Raw genomic sequence first — 23,080 nt, forward strand, 5'->3', positions numbered from 1 at the left:
TACATCCCAAGTGAGAAAAATACCCCAACATGTCGAGATCGAATGTCGGAACTATTCGTGCATATACGTACGCGTATACTTTCTCGTATGTAGTTTGAGTACTCTATTTACATCTCATCTCAAGTCTTTCGAAACATCCAAATCCCTAAAAATGTAGGTATGCCTTATATAAAAATGTATGCAGATCTTTATAAATTGTTCTCGTAATAATTTATTTCATGATCAATTCTCGTTAAAGAAGGCGAACCCCAAATTCATAGTACAGTATTTGATTTGTATTAATTGATTTTATCAGAGACAAATGATTACTACAATTAACATTAAGCGGTACCTTTACTCTATTATCTGATTCATAGTAATATTCTACTCTAATTAGACGTTATTTTACTCCTTCTTACCAAGAAAAAACTCGATTTGGGCAACTAGAAACTTTTACAAGTTTGCTGTTGGCCAACACCTCTTTACTGTGGGTAGGCTACTTGTAGAAGTCAGGTAATCCTTCATATTCCAGGGACTCGAATATCTCGAACTTTTTTCAATTTTCCAACTTTTTTCGTGCAAATCATCAGTGTTCATGAAACCAATGCGTCATCACAATGCAGCCTACTTCACCCACTTTTCGTTCTGTCTTACACTATTTTCTCACTTACATTCTCTCCTTTCCATCTCTTTCTTTCTCTCGGTACACTTGGAGGAATGTGCGATGCTTGCGAAAAGTTGTTCTGACAGTTGGATGACATGCTCGACGGTTGCTTCTCATCGTTCTCTGTCTCACTTCTTTCTTCTTCTTTATCTGCCTCTCTACTCATCGTTGTCTGTCTCACTTTTCTGTTCTTCTTCTCATTCTTCTCCCCCTTTCTTGTCATCCCTCTTCTATTCTTCTCCTTGTTTTGTACTTTATTATCTGCCCTTGCTCCTTATGTTACTGTTCTTTCCCTGGTTTTTCTTGATCGTTCTTCTCCAACACTTTCTTTTCTTCTCATTTAATGTTTTCTCCTACTACTTCTTGCCTTGTCACTCCTAGTTCTTCCTTGTCTCTTCTTGTTCTTCCTTGTCTCCTCTTATTTCAGTCTCTCCTCCTTCTTTACTATCTCCTCCTCATTGTTCCTTTTCTTCTCGTCTTTCGGCCATTCTCATTTCCTTCCTTATCTTATTCCTTGCTCAATTCTTTCTTATTCTCTTTTTTTGCACTTCTCTCTCCTTATTCACTTCCTTCGCATTGTGTTTTCTTCTTCTACACTTCTTCCAAAAGTGCATCCTCCAATACCTATTCCTCTACTTTCTCCTCTTCTTCAGCACTTCTTCATAATCCTCTCCCTTCTCCACCACTTCTTCATAATCATCCCCCTTCTGCCCCACTTTCTCCTCCTCCTCCTCCACACTCTTACTCCTCCTAATCCTCACTCCTACTTCTCCTCATCCTCATCTTCATCCTCTTCCTCTTCTTCCTCCTACCAACAGCTACGTCTCTGCCTTTTTCTCCTTCTCTTCCTTCAGATCCTCCATCTGCACCTCCTCCTTCTCCAACTCCCCCAACTGCTACAACTCCTTTTCCACCTCCACCTCCTTTACAACCTACTCCTCCACCTCCACCTCCTCCTCAACCTTATCCTGATCCTCCTGCTATTTCTCCTAATCGTACTCTTCAACTACCAACTGTTACATCTCTACTTTCTCTTCTTTTCTTCCTCCACCTCTACCTCATCCACAACCTCCACCTCCACCACCTCCAAAACCACCTTTTCAACCTCTCACCAACTCCTAATCCCTCTCACCCTCCCTACACTTCCTCACAGTGACAGGTAACACGTTATGCTCAACAACTCAGAGTTTCGTTTTCACTTTTTTGGTTTCGTTTTAAACTGTATTTTCTCGCCAGCTGTCAAGTGCACGCGCTATGCTATGCTATGCCGTCATATCATCAGTCTTAGACTGGAAGGCCGTCTGAACTCCCGTCACCGTTCACGTTAGCCTCATGTGCATCTATTTCGACTTTTCCACCAGCCGACGCTAGGTTCTGGTGAGTAAAAAAGCCGATTTCCTCGGTAAAATCAATAATTTCTAAAATAAGGTTTCCCTTAAGTCAACCACGATAGGTTCAAGAGGAGAAATTATCCAATTCTCATCATCATCATCTTACGTACAAGGATTAGGTTAATGCCTGTTCCGACTTACAAACAGCTTATTAATATCTATATTTCAATTACAAAATTACGCTATAATTTATACAAGTAGTGTATTTATTGCCATCTCTTCCGTGGCCTACCAATAGATCTTTTCCCTGCCGGTTTATAGTTCAATATCTGTAGAGGAAGCCTTTCTGCCGGCATTCTTTCCACATGGTCTTTCCACTGCTTCCGGTATTGTGTGACTTTTTCCAACAAGCTGTAAATTCCTAGCTCTGCTCGGATATCATCGTTTCTGATGTGGTCCCTTCTATCGCAGCCCTTGGTTCTCCGGAGGAATCGCATCTCCGCCGCCTGCACTCTACTCTCTAGGGGTTTAGTTGTAACCCACGACTCGCTTCCGTAGAGGAGGACTGGAGCAGCCATTATTCTATAAAATTTCATTATAGTTTCTCTCCGTGCTTGCTTCCCCAAGGTTCTGCTAATATTGCCACATACCACTTGAAATTTTCCAATCTTTTTCTCGATATCCAAATCTTCACTATAACTGATGTCGCATCCTAAATATGTATATTTCGACACTTGTTCCAGAACTTTGTTGTCAATCACAATTTTTGACCGGGTTGGATGTTTACCTGTGAAAGCCATAATTTTTGTCTTGTCTATTGATATTTTAAAATTGTACTCTTTACAAATTTCGTTAAGAACATAAACTGATTTTTGGAGGTCATTTTCACTGTCTTGAATAATCCACAAGTCATCAGCAAACAATAATGCATTCAGGTACTCGTCATTTGTTAGTTTAATTCCTAAAGCTACTCTACATTTCCATTTTCTGAAAATGTGGTCCACATAAATATTAAATAAAGTGGGTGATAAGCTGCACCCTTGTCTAACTCCTTGATTTATAATCATTTCATCTAGTCGATCCTTACCTGTATTGATTACTATTTGCGTTTTATTGTAGAGCGATTTAATCACATTCACCAGGTGTAGAGGGTATCCTCTCTCTTTAAGAATGTCCCACAAACGGCATCGATTCACTCTGTCAAACGCTTTTTCAAAATCGATGAAAGCCATGTGCGTTTCAAGATTGAACTCTCTTCTCTATTATTCTTTACACTGAAAAAATGTTGTCTGAGCAAGAACGTCCTTTTCTGAAGCCACTTTGCTCTTCATTTAAAATGGCTTCTGCAATAATTTTCACTCTACCATTTATTATTTTAGAATAGATTTTGTACCCAACATTTAGTAAACTGATTCCCCTATAATTTTTGCAATTATTTCGCTTTCCTTTTTTGGAAAGAGAGATTACTTTGTCTTTTTCCATTCTGCCGGGATTTCACATCTTTTCCAACACTTGTTCAACAGGTGCAAAAACCTCAGCTCTAAAAACAAACCACCATATTTAAAGAGTTCTCCATTCAGTCCATCCAAGCCAGCAGCTTTTCGGTTTTTAATGCTCTGCAATGCTTGAAGCAGTTCTTCCCTTGTTATGAGGTCCACAGAATTGTTTGCAAGCGGATCTGAAGGAGCAGTGTTCGGGACATTTTCAGAAAACCATAACTCTTTATAATGACTTATCCAATTCTTTTGAAGAAATATCAGTTACTACAACAAGGGTTCCCTCAAATCAAGCTGGATTGGTTCTAGTTGGTAGAATTAAATAGTTTGATGGAATGTGAGCTGACTTTCCTATAGTGAGGTACATGTTATGATGGTGGTGTTTGATTAGCAATGGTATAGCTTTCCTTGTCTATCATTCAACAAAGCTGATAGCGCTATCTCTTTCTCACTTTGCTCTGTTGCCAGATCGTCTTCTAACAATGTAGAATCAACAATTAATTAACAAAATATTTAATCTTAACTTTGGAAATTCATTATGAAATTATTAAAAAATATAATGTTTTGTTTGATAAAATATAATTTATTATTTTAAACGAGAATTAACCGTTAATATTACATCAATAAACCTGTATCAGCTACTGTATATATAAGGCATTGACAAAACAGAGGTTCGGCAACGTTTTTCCCCTCACTTTAGAGAAGAAATCATCCAATTATTTTGAAGAAATATTAGTTACAATAAGGGTTCCCCTATAATCAAGATCGAATGGTTCTAGTTGGTAGAAATAATTAGTTTAAAGGGATGTGAGCCGACTTTCCTAGCGAACTCATATTTTTTATGAGGCTTCTGACCACGAGACGATTATTATCTGTTAGGAATCAGATCTAAAATTAATCAAAACCTTGTTTAATTGTTTGCTTTTCAATGAGTTTCTGGAGATAGAATACTAATAAGTATTATCCTAATTATCTCTTCTTCTTACAATCAAGGATTAGGCTATAGCCTGTTCCTACTCACATTCAGCTGCTATTTACGATTTGTTATGTGTACTAATATTATATTTCAATATCCTATTCTATGGCCAATATGAAATGAATATTATTGCCATTTTTTGCGTGGTCTGCCAACCTCTCTCTTGCCTACTGGCTGGTAATTGAAAATTTCTAAAGGAAACTTCTCAGCAGGCATTCTTTTGGCATGCTCCTTCCATTTATGACGATACTGCGTCACTCTCTCATTCAGACTGTTCTATATGATTGATTATTCTATTATCAATCCTCAAATCTATAATCCCTATATCTCTAAATAAATCTTCATATCCTAAACCTATCCTCAAACTCCAGTTGATTAAACTGATTAATCCATTTTGGCAGCTCATTAAACTGGCTGACTTCAATCGTTCAAATGTAAAATTATATATTGTGAGAAATCATTCTCTTGTCATTGTATTAAAGATGATGGTTCCTTGATCCATTCCGAGCTGCGATGTATTAACACACTCTTTTCTATGTATTTCACACGACATGCAGTTAATGTATTTCATTCTGGTCGACACTGTTGAAAATGATCGCGAGACGGTCGAAAGTAGTCTACTACAGTCAGTAATAAAAAGAATTTGATTATTTACTTAAATAATATTCGACTACATGTCTCGTGAAAAACATAGAAAAAAGTGTGTGATTGTATTTTCATTATATTGATTGGCATTGTAATGCCATAGATTGCCATTGTATTGTATTATCATGTATTCAAGATATTAGAGCAATGTATTGTCATTCTAATGCGTTATCATACCCATTGTATTGTGATATTAGGCCTATGCATTTTGATTATGTAATGCATTATCATTTACTGTATTGATATATCAGAACTATCTCATTAATTTTCCATTCATTCTCATGTATAGGGATAACTATCTCTTGAATTCTCAAAATACTTATCGAACGACCTTTGTACATCTCACTCAATAACTCCCTCTCCATCCACCAATCCCCGGCTAGAAGAGTGAAGTTTGAGCGAACATGCAACCAGATCGTAAAACCGCCAAGGTGCTGAGAACTGCCGAATTCGCGCCCCAACTTGATTTAAAGTACTGCAAATTTAACGGGGCGAAAAAAATCTATAAAATCGACACCACTCTATCGTCTGATAGTGTTGAAATTCGTCGGGTTTCGCAAGGGTGGGTTGGGTGGTTCTATTCTGGTGTCTATCAAAGTCTTGTACTTTCTATCAGTTTGATGTTCGGCGTCTAGTGGACTGCATGTTTTACTAGATTATTTGAATAGGAATTTGTTGTATCTGTTCGAAAGAATTCTGGCAGGATGTCTGTTGAAGAAGAAGGTGGGTAATTTATGGATAGTTAGGAAAGCCTCAGAAAACATTCTGATATTCATCAAAATGCTTGATATGTGTTGTTGAATTTCTTCTTCGTTTTTTTTTTTTTTTTTTTTGCTAGTTGAGTTGACCGCGTACCTTACTGATATAGAGAAGTTTAGAAGTTTATAGTATAACATCTTATCGACCGAACGCAGTGAGGTCTATGTTTTAACTCTGATTTTCTCTCCTCTGTATGTATGTAACGCATTCACAGCCAAACGCGTTGATAGAATTCTATGAGATTTGGCAGGAATATTCCTTCTTTAACTGCGCGTCGATGTATACACAAGGTTTTTTAAATTTTGAATTTTAAGTATAATTATGAAAGGAAAAGGAGTTTGCTCCATACTCCGATATCACTATAATATAATCATCTACTCTGAATATAGGATTGATCAGACTATAGAATTATTCATAATCAATCAGCTGACAAGTGGATTATCCATTGCACGCGATACACAGATGTCTGGAGAAACCGGTGAACAAGTGACACCAGATACTTGTAGATGAGAAAACTGCGTGAGGTCTTTTGTTAACAGAATTAGCCTACTTGTATTATAAAGAAGCACAAAGTAGAAGGAATTCTGCTTTTACTAATTCTACTCTTTCTTCTCTGTGAAAGAAGTTATATTAGAAATTTACTAACCTCTTTATGGGAAGTTATTATAGAAGTTTGAAAGAGTGCGTCTAAAGGCAAACTCACTCAGCAGTAGACGGACGTATGAAGACAAACGGAGGGAAGATCTCTCTGAATGTTGCAACACACACAGACGTAATCCTGCATATGTATGCATGCAGACATTTGATTTTTACTCCGTCATAGAAAACATACCCTATAAATATGCTACAGTACATATAAATAATTTAGCTAACTATAACTACGTATTAGGATCATGATAGAAATTCGTATTATCTTCATAAATTGTGTAATATTTTTGTTGAAAAGTAATCTTTTGTTGAATTTTGATAACTTATTGATTTGAAAGTGTTTTTGAAATATAACTTATTACAGGTGTAATCACTAATCCACTCTAATTAAATTTAAGCATAGAATTCCAAGACAAGTAACAACATTTATTCGCGTTATTCACTGATAGGCCTAGGCTAGGTGTTACAGTCAATAAAATATTGTATTGATGCTAATACTCTGACGAGTATTCGATACATAGATTTCAATAGTAAATATAAATTTGGAAGAAAAATAGCACAAGGACTACCTTATTATTTTATCTACCAATGTTAATTACATCAGTGTCATTTGCGTTGCAGATAATTAAAAAAAGTGTAACGAAAAAGTTTTGATACTTTCTGATTGGGGTTTCTTATAGTAAAAATGTTGCCATACAGCTGCCCAGAATGAAAAACACCGAAGTTGTCCCACAAAGATTCCCAATTTGAGAATTAAAGATCAAAATAACGAGGAACTTATTTTGATAATAATTATTGTAAAATCAAATCTCTAGAAAACAAAAATACATTAAATAACTAAAAAAAAATGTAATTTTTATTGGGACTGGCCACTTATATGATTAACTCATTAACACAGTGTAACAATGTAGGCTACCTAAAATACAGGTATTCTAGGATCTTGCATTATAATATGGTGAACTGAATTGAATGAAACAATACGTTAAATTTTCTCACTTTCTCTCCCAATCATTCTAAATAATATTATAAATGATCATAAGTAAAAGCCTTAAGAATTCTCAATTGTGGTTTCTTAATTAATTATTCATAATTTCCGGCTTACGATGTTCACGTGAAATTTTGACTTTTTTAAAGAAATTTTGACATTTGTCAGTTGTAATGGGTTGTGGAATCAAAATGCCAGAATGAATGGGAATCGAAAAAATGACTAGATCAAGTTTCGACCATTCAGACCACTAGGATTTAGGCTCGCAAAGTTTTAATTGTATTTTAATGAAGATTTGAACAGATTTATTGAACTCTCAAGGTCAATTGTTTGGAATAATTGGCCGATTAGCGTAACAAGATGAAGGCTAATTTCTTCTTGTTCCTATTATTTGAAGAGTTGAAGATTGCATGCAAAGCAGAGAGCTGGAAACTTAAACCACTAGATTGTTCAAACAACTTTGATGCTCTGCAAGTCATGTCTTTGCAACTCACGAAATTCAATCAAAACTTGACGTGAAATTCAATCAGCATGAAACTCGCTCGAGACTTGAGTAATTCTTCTCATAAACTAGATCCATCTATTTCAGTACAGCTTTGACCCCTGACAGAATCATCAATCCTCAATCTGAATTTATTCATTCTAATCCCATTATTTTTTTACAAAATTTCAAATTCTAATAATTAATCATACAATAATAATAATACTGAGGGTGATTCCCACATAAGCTCATAGGCTTGTGCGTGGGTAATGAGTGAGAGGGATGATGATTAGAGATGACGACTACTTTTTAGGTAGTCGGGACCGACGACTTATAGTCTCCTCCGAAAGACGGGAAACAACCTACAACCTTCATACAATATTATTTAGAGATTTCTACAAAAGATGTGCAAAAGAATAGGATAGAATAACTTTATCCATGTAGAATTACAATAGTCAAATAATTTCAAATAATGTCCATTAATTGGTCATCATCATCATCATCATCTTCACTACTGGGATTAGGTTTATTGATTAACCTGTTCCGGTACCCATCTCTTTCTTGTTCTACCTACATCTCTTTTTCCAGTAGGTCTATAGATTTGGACTTCAAGGGGCATTCTTCCAGGTGGCATTCTATCCAAATGACTGCACCAGTTGCGTCTATTTTGTATGATTCTTTCATGCAGAGGAGCAACCGATAAAACCTTCCTTATATCAGTATTTCTGATTCTGTCAACTCTAGTGCAGCCAAATACACTCCTTAGAAACCTCATTTCTGCAGCTTGAATTCGACTGTCCATTCTACTTGTGAGAATCCAATTCTCACTTCCATATAGGAAAGTCGGAACTGCAATAGTATTATAAAACTTTAGTCTCGTTTCTTGTCGTGTTTTATTTTTGAGGTTTCTATGTATAGTGCCAAATATTTTCTGGAACTTCCATCAATTGGTACCTATTTTAATCATGATGGAAGTAATACACTACAACAAAAGAAAATGAAAATTGGAGAATAAAACTTGAAAAAAGTGGTGATTAGAGTTGTGAAAAAATGGATTAGTATGATCTATTTAATATTATTTTTTTTTTCAAATTTGAGTTCCAATAATACATCACACAATAGAATTCCTAGGTCCGAATTAATCATGCAAAATAATACAGTTGTTGAGCCCAAAAACTCGAGGAACCAATCACGAAGAAGACCAAGTTGAAGCCACGTCTACAGAATCACATGACCTCTATCCCTCCCTCTTCTCTCTCTGGCTTATTTTCTTCTGATTGGTCGACAGTGTGACTGCCCTGTTTCTAATTCTTGTCGGTAGATGGCAGCGGGTACCGGGTGATGAATAAACTAATAATTTCGTCGGTGGATGAAGTCGTAAAAGAGTGGAATGTTTTTATACTTTATACAAGTATTTTGATAAGGGCTTCTTGGAATTTTAATCACTAGATTATAGCTAACTATAGGGGAATTACTAGTACCCTTCTCCTATTTCATTTTAGACAGGACTTGTTTCGGCTAAACTTGTCATTATCAAGTATTCTTGTTCAATAGATTTGATTATTAGAAGTATTCTTTTATAATCTAATTCATGTTGTTTCTACTATTTTAGGGAAAAAGTAACCATTATTATTAGTTTCAGATTTCCAGAGAAGCGAATACAGGCAACTATCATTTTTTAACAAATCGATTTTTGGATAATGTTGAAATTTAATCATTCAGAATTACACAACTTACAGAAAAGTACCACAGGCTTATAAGCCCAAAAAGGCTCCAATTCTAATTTCAATTCCAACAGTCCAAATGTAGCTAGGTACTGTTAATTATATTGAGGCATTGGAATCTCACCTAGATTAATTGACGTGAACCAGTTTTACGCGTTTCCCATATAACCGAAAACTATTTTTGGATGAGGAAGTTTTCGAATTTTCGAAAGCTTCTCTTGAACAAATGATCAAATTTGTTCAATGAATAAACAAATAGCCTGATTTGGCTGTTTTATTTTCGGCTATTTTAATACTTGGCTACTATTTCAACAACTTCTAATTTTCCTCACTTTATATTGAAAAAGTCATTGTACCAAACAAACAGAACATAGCACCAGAAAACATCTCAGATCTTTATTCTTCGTTATTCTCTGTTCTTTATTGATTCATACAATAATTGCATCATCAAAAGGTAACCCGGAAGAACTGTCAAACTTCAGACCCATATCTATAATACCGACATTCTCGATATCTAGTCGATAATGTTTACCCAGCTCTCTACCTATTTTGAGGAGAATCTGCTTTTCACAAGAGATCAATTTGGATTTCGCAAAGGAAGATCTACTACAGGCGCCGTTCAGTCCCTGATTGATTCTATACTCAGGGCAATGGAGAACAATCATTCAGTCGCCATGACCCTTTGCGACCTAACCAAAGCATTTGATTGTGTCTCCCATGATATATTGCTTGGAAAACTTTGAGATATGGTGTTGGTGGAGCCGTCCTGAGAACAATGCAGGATTACCTTTCTGGATGTACCCAGGTGGTTACTCTGGATGGAGCCACATCTGAGGCACTACAAGTGAACCATGGAGTTCCCCAAGGATCTATTCTGGGCCCTCTTATTTTCCTGATCCTCATAAACGATCTCAGCATGGATGGAAAAGCATTATTGTTTGCGGATGACACCACAGGATGAGGATCCCCAATTGGCCATCCTCAGGTCTGCCCAGCTGCCTGAAGAGGCCAGTTCGTGGTTTAGAGCAAATAGTCTGTGCATGAACCAGACTAAGATGCAGAACATGTTATGCACTCTGAGACGCAGACCGCCTTCCTTTGGCGAGCCACAGGTTAAGCTGCTTGGTTTTATGATAGACGCCTCACTGTCCTGGGACCAGCACATCAACATGGTCTGTAACCGGCTTTCCAAAGTGACTTACCTGATGCGCAAGTTGAGGAGCATTGTGCCAAGAAGCTACCTGGTGACTGCGTACCATGCTTTGTTCACATTCATATTAAGTATGGGATTGTGCTGTGGGGACATGTGGGTTGTTGTGAGAGGATTCTACTTCTTCAAAAAAAGGTGATCCACATCATTACATTCTCGTCATACCTGGAACGATTGTCATACCAGAACTACGGATCCTCACAGTCTTCAGTCAGTACCTGCTTACCTCGTTATTGCTTCTAAAAGAACAGCTACATAAATTTCAAGTGAGAGGCCGGGCTCATGATTATTTTACTAGAAGACGTGATGATATAGACCTGCCACAATTGCGATTGGCCAGATCACACAACAGTTTTCCAATTCGCACCCTGAAAATTTCGACAGGCTCCCATTGTGTCTCCGTGAATTGGAAGATAAACAATTTAAAAATTTGCTTGGAGATAAACTCCTCAAACTTCCACTCTATTCCTTGAGTGAAGGGGAGATCAGTCGTTTTATTTGTCTCTTTGACATGCCATCTCGATAGTTTATGTAAATTTTATGAACGTTAGTGTTTTTAATTTCTTTTGACAAAATCTATCCAGTGTGAAGACTGGTCATGGATGGAATGAAAATTGAATTGAACTATCATTTTTTAACGAATCGATTTTTGGTAATGTTAAAATTTAATCATTCAGAATTAAACAACTCACAGAAAAGTACGACAGGCTTATAAGCCCAAAACGGTTCCAATTCTGATTTTCACAACAGTCCAAATGTAGCTAGGTACCATCAATTATATTGAGGCATTGGAATGTCACCTAAAATAAATTGATGTTAACTATTCACATTAGTTTTACGTGTCTTCCATATAACTGAAAACTATTTTTGGATGAGGAAGCTTTCAAATCTTCGGAAGCTTCTCTTTAACAGAGGATCAAATTTGTTCAATGAAGGAACAAAAATCCTATTTTGGCTAATGGCTATTTTCTTATTTTTTGGCTTTTTCAATACTTAGCTACTATTCTAACAACTTGTAATTTCCTCACTTTATATTGAAATAGTCACTATTCCAAACAAACAGAACATAGAACATAACACCAGAAAACATCTCAGCATTATCAAAATGAAAAGGAGAGAAAAAATAAGGTAACCAGATCTTTATTCTTTATTGATTGATACAATAAGTGCATCATCAAAATGAAAGAGAGAGAAAAAATAAGGTAACCAGATCTTTATTCTTTATTGATTGATACAATAAGTGCATCATCAAAATGATAGGGAGAGAAAAAATAAGGTAACCTTGTGCTATTCCGCTCCAAAATTTAGATAAGGTTACACATAGTCCGAAATAGGTTAAGTCTTACTTAAACACCACAAACCATTGTAAAATTCGTTCATAATTTCGAATAACTTTTCATGTATAAAATGCAGTGTTGCTCTCATTTCTGAAAAAGTCTTACTCGAACACCACAAACCATTGTAAAATACGTTCATAATTTCGAATAACTTTTCATGTATAAAATGCAGTGTTGCTCTCATTTCTGAAAAAGTCTTACTCGAACACCACAAACCATTGTAAAATACGTTCATAATTTCGAATAGCTTTTCATGTATAATGCAGTGTTGCTCTCATTACTGAAACGGATGAAAAATTCAAACACTTCTGAAAAAATGTTTAGCAATAACAAACCAGAGACATTTTCATCATCATCAACACTTGGTAAATCAGTCCAATTTCTTGAAGCGACCAAGCTAATGTTACCAAGACATGCTCAAAGTTCTATACCCAATACCATTGGTCGAATTCTCTCGAACTTAGCCAATAAAGTTTAACTTTTTGCCTTGATCGTATGCAGTGGAAGAATAAAATAAAGAAACCGATAAAGTCGGAATTGGTTTACGAAATGTAACGGCAAATAATTCGCCACACGAACTTCAGTGGGATTCAGTTAATATTGTCAGCATTCCTTGTGAATTACATCACTGCTTCCCATTCCATTAATGCTGACTTGAATCTCACTCGCAAAGGGGTTGCCCAAATAAAGAAAAGAATCGGAAGGTTCGGAAAATTTATGGGGAAGAGGAGTGGGAGGAGTTTTGTGGAAGAGAATAGAAAAGGAAAGAGGAGAGAAGTGTAAGATTAGTGGGAGGAGATAGAAAGAAAGAGGGCTTGTTAGTGAGAGAGTTATAAGAAGTGAACGAATTGGGAAGAATGGGTAGATGTAGAGAAGAACACAAATAGGGAAGATGAAAAACTAGTAGAATAGGAAAGCAGAATGGGGAGGAGAAGTGACGATATGCAGAAGATCGTAAGGATGATAACGAAGACAGGCGGTGGTATAAGATATAGTGAATCTTTTAAAGAAAAGGATAAGGGAATGCGTAGTAATGAAGCATGGGATAAAAACAGGAAGACAATGAAGTAGGTCGAATAGGAAAGAAGTAGGAGAAGAAATATGATGATGATAAGATGGAGGATAAGAAGGAAAGGAGAAGGATGAGGAGGAGGAGGAGGAGGAGGAGGAGAGGAGGCGAAGGAGGAGGAAGAAAAGTGAATGAAGGAGAACAGAAAAAAGTAAGATTAGGATTAGATTAGATAAGATTAGAGGAAGAAGAGAATGGAGTGGAGTTTGAGAAGAGGAGGATGAGGAGGAGGCGGAGGAAGAGATAGGAGTGGTGTTGAGGAGGAGAAGGAGATAGTTGATGAGGAGGGGGAGGAGAGAAAGGATTATAATAAGAAGAAGAAATAGAAGAAGAGAGTGAAGACCATCTTGGAAAGACGAAGAGCTTATTTAAGTAAGAATAAGAAGTGGAACGAGAGAAAAAATGAAATGAGATAGAAGTAAAAGGAGAGTAAACAAAAGTGGAAGGAGCAGAGAATGTAATCCAAAAGCCACCGACAATAAACGACTGAAAAGAACTAATTCACAAGTTGAAGCAACTCCGGAGAAGACTTTCCATTAAAACTTGATTGTCAATCTATTTGAAGCAGTGGCGAATTCCTAATGGTTATCGCTTTGACTTTTGGGGTAGATTTGTGATCTACCTAGGCTACAAGGCTGTGCGATTCCTTGCGTGGTCTATTCACATTCTCATCTCACTGCGCCAATCGCTTCATCAACTGGTTTACAAAGTAATCTACACAATCTTATTTTTTCGACGTTTTATAGCCTGCAATCGAGTCGAACTATTTGAAAAGTGGTATCAACTTTAGTCTCATTTTTTCATTATGACTAAAAAGTTTACTTGAATTTTGAAGTTCATAAGACATTTTCAACAGTTTATAGTCTCGGCCCTATAGTATCGACTTATTTATTTCATTCAAATACAAGCACAACTCATATACAAAAATCGATAAATCTTAACTATCTTATCTTATTTGTTGATATCTTATCAACAAATCACAATAAACAACTTATATCTCTTAATACCGATCTCGTATAATGGTCTCTCGATATTATAGTATCTCACCTACTTATCTACTATAAATTGTTTCACCTTGTATAAATTGTTTAAGAAACTTTAAAATTTGAAGTTGAATATAATTTTATTTTTATCTCGTTTCCAGATCGAGTTATGTATGCCAGAAACCAACAGCGGGCTCTCACCAAGACAGCGGTCGCGGGAGGCACTCCTATCACCGAGGAACTGGCATGCGTTAGTATTATCACTGTTTAAACTGGAATACATTAGATTGTATTCTAATTTACAAATTACAACCATAGAGAAACAATAGCATAAGTAGATATCCCATGGTATAGGGCGTTTATGTCGCAACTTTTACTGTTATCGATAGTCCACGTATTTCTTTCCCAAAAAGGTGTGTGAAGCTGGTGGTCTCTCATATTGTGCCGTTCATACACTCTCACCCGGCCAAAACAGTAAAAATCTACAATAATCGATAGAAATCGACTTGAGATAACAGTAAAAGTTGCGACATAAACGCCCTATACCATGGGATATCTTATTACGCCATTGTTTCTGTATGCTATAACTAATTTATGAAGGCCTACTAGTCTCAATTTTTTTTTTCATTTATCGGCACAAAAAAATTACTCGAATACCTGAAGAAGTTCATTGGACATTTAATATTGTAGTAGCCTGCTACTAAATCAAGTTGAAACTATTTCAAAAATAGTAGTCAACTTTCTCTCCATCCCATATCATCACAAAAATTTACTTGAATACCTGAATAAGTTTATAAGACAAGAAGACACGAATTCATTGGGACACCATACATTGATTAAATGGGTTTAACAGTTGAAAAAAAACTTTTGAGAAAGACATTTAATATTGTAGTAGCCTGCTATCAAGTTGAAACTATTTCAAAAATAGTGGTCAACTTTCTCTCTAACCAATATAATCACAAAAATTTACTTCAATAAGTTTATAAGACAAGAAGACACGAATTCATTGGGAAACCAACATTGATTAAAAATTGGTTTAACAGTTGAACAAACTTTGGAGAAATAAAAGCTATCCTAGCCTTTTATCTCAAGAATACCCCTATTAATTTCCCATGACTTTCATTTGTCAAGAGTCTAATTTGGCCAATTTCAGGAGCTGCGACAGGTAGTGTTCGGAACAGCTGTGGCTCCACCACGCGGCGAATGGCTGCGAACGTCCGTTCTGTTCAACGCACCCGAGAAGGAGACGGCGTTCGGCTTGAAGACGCCGAAAAACGGCACCAGGGGTCTCGTCGCCGTTCTACAGGCCTTTGTCATTAAGCACCTCCTTTTCGAGAAGAAGGACTGCACTGATCCACCCGAGGAGTAAGTGACTTATCACAAAACATTATTAATAATGTCCGTCGTTATCCATCTTGTTTTCACTATTATTATCACTATCGTATTTAATAAAACTTTCAAGTGAAAAAACACTCACATTCTTTGATGTGGCGACGTCCGTTTCGTGCTGGAGTGCTGGAAGCTGGAAGCATGAAACGGACGTCGCCACATCAAAGAATGTGAGTGTTTTTTCACTTGAAAGTTTTATTAAATACGATAGTGATAATAAATAATGTATTTATTCTCACGAAACAAGAGATAAAATAAACAAACAACTTGTTTAAATTTAAATAGCATACCCAAACACGCGTTTACTGATATATTTTCTCAGGACTCTGAAGACTGGCTGGATTCTGGTTGAAACTAAAGCCCGGTTGCACTAAAGCTGCGTTTACACCAAGGTTATCAACAAAATGCTTATTTCGCTGTCCTTATAGATTCTATTAGATTGAACATAACTTATCTATCATACACATGATGAACATTTATGTGTTTGTCAAGTTACGTTCAATCTTATATAATCTATAAGTACGGAAAAATAAACATTTTCTTAATAACTTTGGTGTAAACACAGCTTAAAGTCTATAAAATTTAACCACCAAAACCATCATTGAATCATGTTATTGCATTTTAGGCGTTCACTTGCAGTTTGTTGCTTCCGTTATAATATGAGATCATTTTGCGTCAGTCAGGTGCTATAAACGAACGTGCAATCTGGGTTTTTATTGAGTTACAGTCTATAGAAAGAGAAACAGAAACAGGTCTATACAGGCTATCAGGAAATTTGAAAAGTAGCATTTCAAATAAATATTCTAATTGATTGTATATAAATATTTCATTATATATATTCAAGTGTCCCCACACAGGGTAGCCTATAGGGAACACATATTAGAAATTAGGAAACAATATTGTATTTGCTTTTTGGAATGCATTTGATTGTTTAATTATTTTTTGAATAAAGAATTTGAATTTGAATAAAGATTGTGTTAACATGAAGGTTGATCGTGAGCACGACCTAAGCTGAAAGCTTAACATGAACCTGACCTTTCTGTTCGTACTCAAGGATTTTTATAGTCCGTGCAAATTTACTTCAGACTTGAAGGAATATGCAGCGCAGAGAAATGAAGGGAGATCAGCCAATTACAGTGATAGATTGTCCAGGCGCTGGCTTACATTTAGCATACATGAGAGAGGCAGAGAATTTGACTTCGGATTATTGTTAGGGGGTCTTCAGTGTATATGAAACTCGATGTCGTCACGACCCAGGGTGGTCGACAGCTTGAGGGGAGGGGGGTAAGTTGTAAAAAACGCGCGCTTATAAAATCGCCTGTCCTGCAGTTACTATTCATGGTACAGCTTTTAATTCTTTCTCAATATTATGTACACATAACTGGCTTTCAATGTGGTCCTCTACATTTTTCGATAAACTGCATAGTTTTTCCGTAAAAAAATAAAATATCTCGAAAAATGTATTTTTTTATGGACTTTTTGTTATTTCTCGAATATTGAAGTCATTAGCCGACTTAGAGGAAAAGGCTCCCAATAAACGTTGTAGGCCGTTTCTTCCTGAATCCAATGATATATATATAGTTTGGGGGTTACGATCATAGATGTGGCGTTGGGAGGGGGATAAGTAGCACTGTTACGCGGTCCTCCCCCATGATTAATGCGCGTAATGGCCTGTCTATCGCATCGCTCCTACTAGTCTGTGCATTCAAATTATGTATTTCAGGAACGCTATCTTATGTATTTTCGGTTGCTGAACACGATTTTTCAACTCTCAAGTCTCAATAATTGATAATTTTCATCATAATATACTAATTATGGTCAAAATTACAAACTTCATCTCATTATCATTATTTATGATTACATTGTAATGATAAACCATCTTGTTAGGAATCCTATATGTGTTTCTCAGTCGATAAAAACTGATATTCCATTAAGAGAGAATAATTATTCGATTTAGTTCAATGATCACTTTGGAATTGCGAAAGTCAAGTAATGGAGTAAGTTAAACAAATAATATAGGCTACCCCATATAGAGCACGTGTAACAGGAGTAAAATATTTTCGTAATATAAATTTACAGTTGAAGCACAAATAATGCCAATCACTCCCATGTGATATGACTAAATATTTTATTACAAAGGAAATTCAACTCTAATGCTGCGTTTACACCAAAGTTATTAACGAGATGTTAATATAACTTAATCTTTATAGATTCTATGAGATTGAACATAACTTATCATACACATGATGGACATATGTGTTTGCCAAGTTCCGTTCAATCTAATAGAATCTATAAAGATTAAGTTAACATTTTGTTAATAACTTTGGTGTAAACACAGCTTCATCAACTGATTTCTGTAACTTATATCTACGAATAGATACTTTTCATCTGGCTGAGTTTGACAGATTGTCTTGGGGTGGTACTTGAACGAAAGTGGAATGGGAGATATCTTTGTTGAATTTGAAATATTTGGAGAGGATACTGTTGGAAATCTACTGAGGGGAGATCAGTATAATTAAGGTGCTAGAGCAAGCAATCAATTCAATGAAACAACTACAAGGACTCATGAACGGTTCAAATATGAGAGATTGTCAAAATATATTTGAAAGAAGTCAGAAGCTATTTGTGGAGTTTTTTTAGAATTACAATGCAAAATCAATAACTACTTTAAAATTTGTTACTGATTATTGTAACATAGTTCAAATTATCTTAAATTGTATTCATGCTCATAAGGAAGGACCCTGGTATTGCACATAGAAACTGTACGAGAAAAGATCCCATACTTTTTTCATTCAATCACACAAACTATGGAGTCTGTGTTATATCTAGAAAATATAAAAAAATACTCATAGAAGTAGAAAATAATTTCCAAACAGGAAACTTTAACTCTATACAGTCAATACATTGACTCTCTGTCAAATGAAACCTTGAAAATTTAATAAATGTGACAACCGATCATGCTTTGGAGCAAACCCTCATTCGATCACCCAAAACTGAGTGATTGGAATAGCTAGTTCTTCAAAGGCTTTCCTAAAATTACTGCTACTATATAAATAAATCTTCCATCAAAGATATTCTGTTCAAGTATGTTGACATCATTATGGATATCACTGGAGATTATGGAGAAAGTCATCTAATGAAGTAAAACAAGAATAATGAGAGATGAGAATGATTCCCAGAAGCATAACCTTCTCAAGAGAACATAACATTTTTCTTCAAGACTCTGATGGACAACAGAATCTGCATAATGTTATCAATCTTATCATATGTTGTCTGGAAGCAAGTGAAGAAGTGTGTGATTCTCTTTTGAACGTATAGAAAGAAATAGTTATTCGGTCTCCAACGATTTTTATCTGAACATAGTTGTGGCAAATTGTAAAAGTGTATTCTCACCTAAAAAAAGAAACAGAGTTCTTTCATTCTCCACGATGCAATCAAACAAAAATCCTAGTCTTAGTTGATATATTATATTATTCTAGAACAAAAAGATCTGATCTTTGTATTTTTACTAGGCTATTAAAGATAATTCAGCATTGAAGTTTTAGTGCAGCATGCATTTCTACAATAACCGCAATCTCTGTCAACATCTGATGGATATTAAAAAAAAAAAACTCTCAATCTCACTTGGCCCATGAAATTGTAAGTGAAACTAGTTGTGGATTTGACTAAATCCCTAAATATCGTTGACAAATTCGCATAATGATGACATGGCACTCCTGAATTCAACTCCTACTTCACTTTTCAAAACTTCAATACGCTGCAAGATTATGGAAACTTTGTGATGAGAAGAGTTATGAAAATTCTCAATAAAGATGGAGTGATACAGGTGGACATAGCTTTTCATGTCTATGGTCTTAAATCAAACAAAGGTAGTGAACATATTAGAAGCAGCAGAGTAAAAGAATCACTCCAATAATATGCTCTCCAAACCATCGAGACTTGATTTCTAAATCTGTGGCAGAGATTTATTAATGTGACATGCAAGAATCTATAAAGGAATGATCCATACGTTAGCTACGTGCAGGAATACATACATTCATTCATTCATTTGTGGATGAAATTACAAATCATATAAATATGTTTGGGAAAGAATAACAGGCATGGCAAACTATTCGAATCCCAAATTTTGATACTGAATAACTTGTCACCATTTCAAAACAGTCTGAACGGGAATACCATAATGGATGAATCAATCAAAATTTAGTGAAATATTAACTTATTATAATAATACTGTTAGAAATAATATGAATGAATATTTAAATTTTCATTTCATTTTGATTTGACACATATCTATTGGATATAATTTCTCAAAAGTTCACGACAAACTAAAGATTCACGAAAGATTAACATTTTCATACTAAACATAATCATTATGATAATGAATGAATGATGAATTCCATTTCCACCATGAAGAACTAAGAAATTCCACAAATATTTCTTGGAAATTAACTGACCACTATATCAAGTAAGCGTGGCCAGTGTGCAATTTTAATAATATAATTTAGCCTGCAGTGCATCACAATAAATTAATTTGAGATACAAACAATGGAACATAAACACATATGAATATTATCATTTTCTATCCTAATATATTTCTTGAAACCCAAGTTTCGTTTATTTCAAACATTCATTTCTTAGTTTCCTTGCAGAATGAGATGAAGTTTGTAATTTTGACCATAATTAGTATATTATGATGAAAATTATCAATTATTGAGACTTGAGAGTTGAAAAATCGTGTTCAGCAACCGAAAATACATAAGATAGCGTTCCTGAAATACATAATTTGAATGCACAGACTAGTAGGAGCGATGCGATAGACAGGCCATTACGCGCATTAATCATGGGGGAGGACCGCGCCGCAGCGTAACAGTGCTACTTATCCCCCTCCCAACGCCGCATCTATGATCGTAACCCCCAAACTATATATATCATTGGATTCAGGAAGAAACGGCCTACAACGTTTATTGGGAGCCTTTTCCTCTAAAACGGCTAATGACTTCAATATTCGAGAAATAACAAAAAGTCCATAAAAAAAATACATTTTTCGAGATATTTTATTTTTTTACGGAAAAACTATGCAGTTTATCGCAAAAATGTAGAGGACCACATTGAAAGCCAGTTATATGTACATAATATTGAGAAAAAATTAAAAGTGTACTATGAATAGTAACTGCAGGACAGGCGATTTTATAAGCGCGCGTTTTTTACAACTTACCCCCCTCCCCCCCAAGCTGTCGACCACCCAGGGACGTGACGACATCGAGATTCATATACACTGAAGACCCCCTAACAATAATCCGAAGTCAAATTCTCTGCCTCAATGTATGTATGCTCAATGTAAGCCAGCGCCTAGACTAAGAGTGAATATCGAAGCACCGAGCGAAGCTAAGCTCGTTACTTTTATTTATTGATAAACAGAACACGATTCTCTAAAATGATTGTGTTTATATTTCACAGCTGGCTATATGTCATCTTATGAATATCGAGGATGCGATATTTTGATTTTTCACATACTCACTCGCTCACTCACTTTTTTACTATCCACAGCTGATTTAGCCAAGGATGAATTATCCTTTTAATGTCGTTCAGCGAGTTTTCCCAAGGATGAGACCTAGTACAATCGATTTTTATATAATAAACCTACTATGTTCCAAATTTCATGTAAATCGTTAGAGCCGTTTTCGAGATCCGTTAAACATAAATAGCCAGATATAAAAATATATACAGAAATTGCTCGCTTAATATAATAGGATAGGTGGAAGCGTAGTTGCCAATTTGTCAGTCGTCTGACTGCTTTCAGACAGGAAACTTCGCATGTGTAGCATGAGCACATGAACAGTCACTAGAAGTTGGAGATCGCTGGCCGCTTCAAAACGGCAACATCGCGCCTCAGTATCCCTCCCACAGTATGTTTTCTCTGTTGCGCATATGTCCATCCCAAGTCGGAAGTGAATTTGCATGCACTATAATATTGGAGGAGGATTTCCAAGCACTGTGTGTACTTCTTGATGTTGATCTCGTGATTTGAATACTGTATTGATTCAGTTTTGACTGTAGTAGCTCGCAGTATAATTCATATTACCTTCCTTGCCCTTACCATAGGTAAGGAAAGTATTGCTTTCCGAAAAAAATTAAGGTTTTGTGTGTGTGTGTGTGTGTGTTGTGTGTGTGTGTGTGTGTGTGTGTGTGTGTGTGTGTGTGTGTGTGTGTGTTGTGTGTGTGTGTGTGTGTGGTGTGTGTGTGTGTGTGTGTGTGTGTGTGTGTGTGTTGTGTGTGTGTGTGTGTAAGTGTGTGTGTATGTGTGTGCCTGTGTACACGATATCTCATCTCCCAATTAATGGAATGACTTGAAATATTTGGAACGTAAGGTCCTTACAATATAAGGATCCGACACGAACAATTTCGATCAAATGCAATTCAAGATGGCGGCTAAAATGGCGAAAATGTTGTCAAAAACAGGGTTTTTCGCGATTTTCTCGAAAACGGCTCCAACGATTTTGATCAAATTTAACCTAAAATAGTCATTGATAAGCAACTGCCACAAGTCTTATATCTGTAAAAATTTCAGGAGCTCCGCCCCATCTATGCAAAGTTTGATTTTTCGATTCACAACCATCAGGCTTCAGATATAATTTAAACAAAAAATTTCAAGTGAAAAAGATTCAGAATGAAAATCTTTACAATTAATGTTCAGTAACATTTTCACCTAAAATTGAAAAAAAGCTCGAAATTTTAGAAAATGTGATTATTGTTTAATTGCAAACTGTTGGCAACTGTTGATCCTATCAAATTATATACTGTGAAGAGATAGCAGACCTCGTGAGTCTCCAGCGTTATTGTCCTGTCACTAGCTGGCTCAGATCTTTGAATAGTAGACTTGAGATGCACGTGAACACATGCGTCAGGTGATCAATTTCCATAACGGCAAGGAAAGTTGTGTGAGTGCGGCACACCAGATTATTTGAATTGAATTGTATAATAAATTGTATTTAATTGATGATGTAAAAAAAATATGACGATTGTGTGTGGACAGACTGCTGAAACCAAACCGAATGAGGCAGCTGGACGCGATCACGATGGCAATGGCGGAGATCCTGTGGAAAATCGCTGAGCAGACAACTGTGAGTCAGAACAAGACTGAGGTGAGCGAGAAGCCCATTGTCTCCATGGTGCTGCCCCAGGAGAACACCTACATCCAGCACTCTATCAACTACTTCCAGGATGGACTCACTGAGAGGGTGAGAAACCTACTTTTCTTGAGCTACCTAATCATTTAAGGCTTGCAAAGGCTAAAAATAAACTTTCTACTGGTGATATTTTTCATTTATAACCTCCTGAGTCCTGCCATCAAATTCTTTTTTTACTTTTATAATCCTGATGTGCTAATCAAAAAGAAAAAGTTTT

General features: G+C 35.9%; 1 protein-coding gene across 11 annotated transcripts in view; it reads left to right on the forward strand.

Moving 5' to 3' along the window:
* Positions 1 to 23,080, forward strand: part of LOC111054807 (inactive ubiquitin carboxyl-terminal hydrolase MINDY-4B) — a 63,886-nt gene that overhangs the window by 26,181 nt on the left and 14,625 nt on the right. For 9 of the 11 annotated variants that reach the window (XM_039440128.1, XM_039440129.1, XM_039440130.1 and 6 more), the window contains 3 exons: positions 14,449 to 14,537; positions 15,441 to 15,652; positions 22,710 to 22,914. In XM_039440128.1, coding sequence (XP_039296062.1) covers positions 14,449 to 14,537; positions 15,441 to 15,652; positions 22,710 to 22,914 — 506 coding nt within the window. Of the gene's footprint in view, positions 1 to 1,876; positions 2,021 to 5,683; positions 5,815 to 14,448; positions 14,538 to 15,440; positions 15,653 to 22,709; positions 22,915 to 23,080 lie in introns of those variants that run through there. The other 2 variants (XM_039440138.1, XM_039440136.1) reach the window with 2 other exon arrangements.

This window comes from Nilaparvata lugens, chromosome 13, assembly GCF_014356525.2.
Source record: "Nilaparvata lugens isolate BPH chromosome 13, ASM1435652v1, whole genome shotgun sequence".
NCBI lineage: Eukaryota > Metazoa > Arthropoda > Insecta > Hemiptera > Delphacidae > Nilaparvata > Nilaparvata lugens.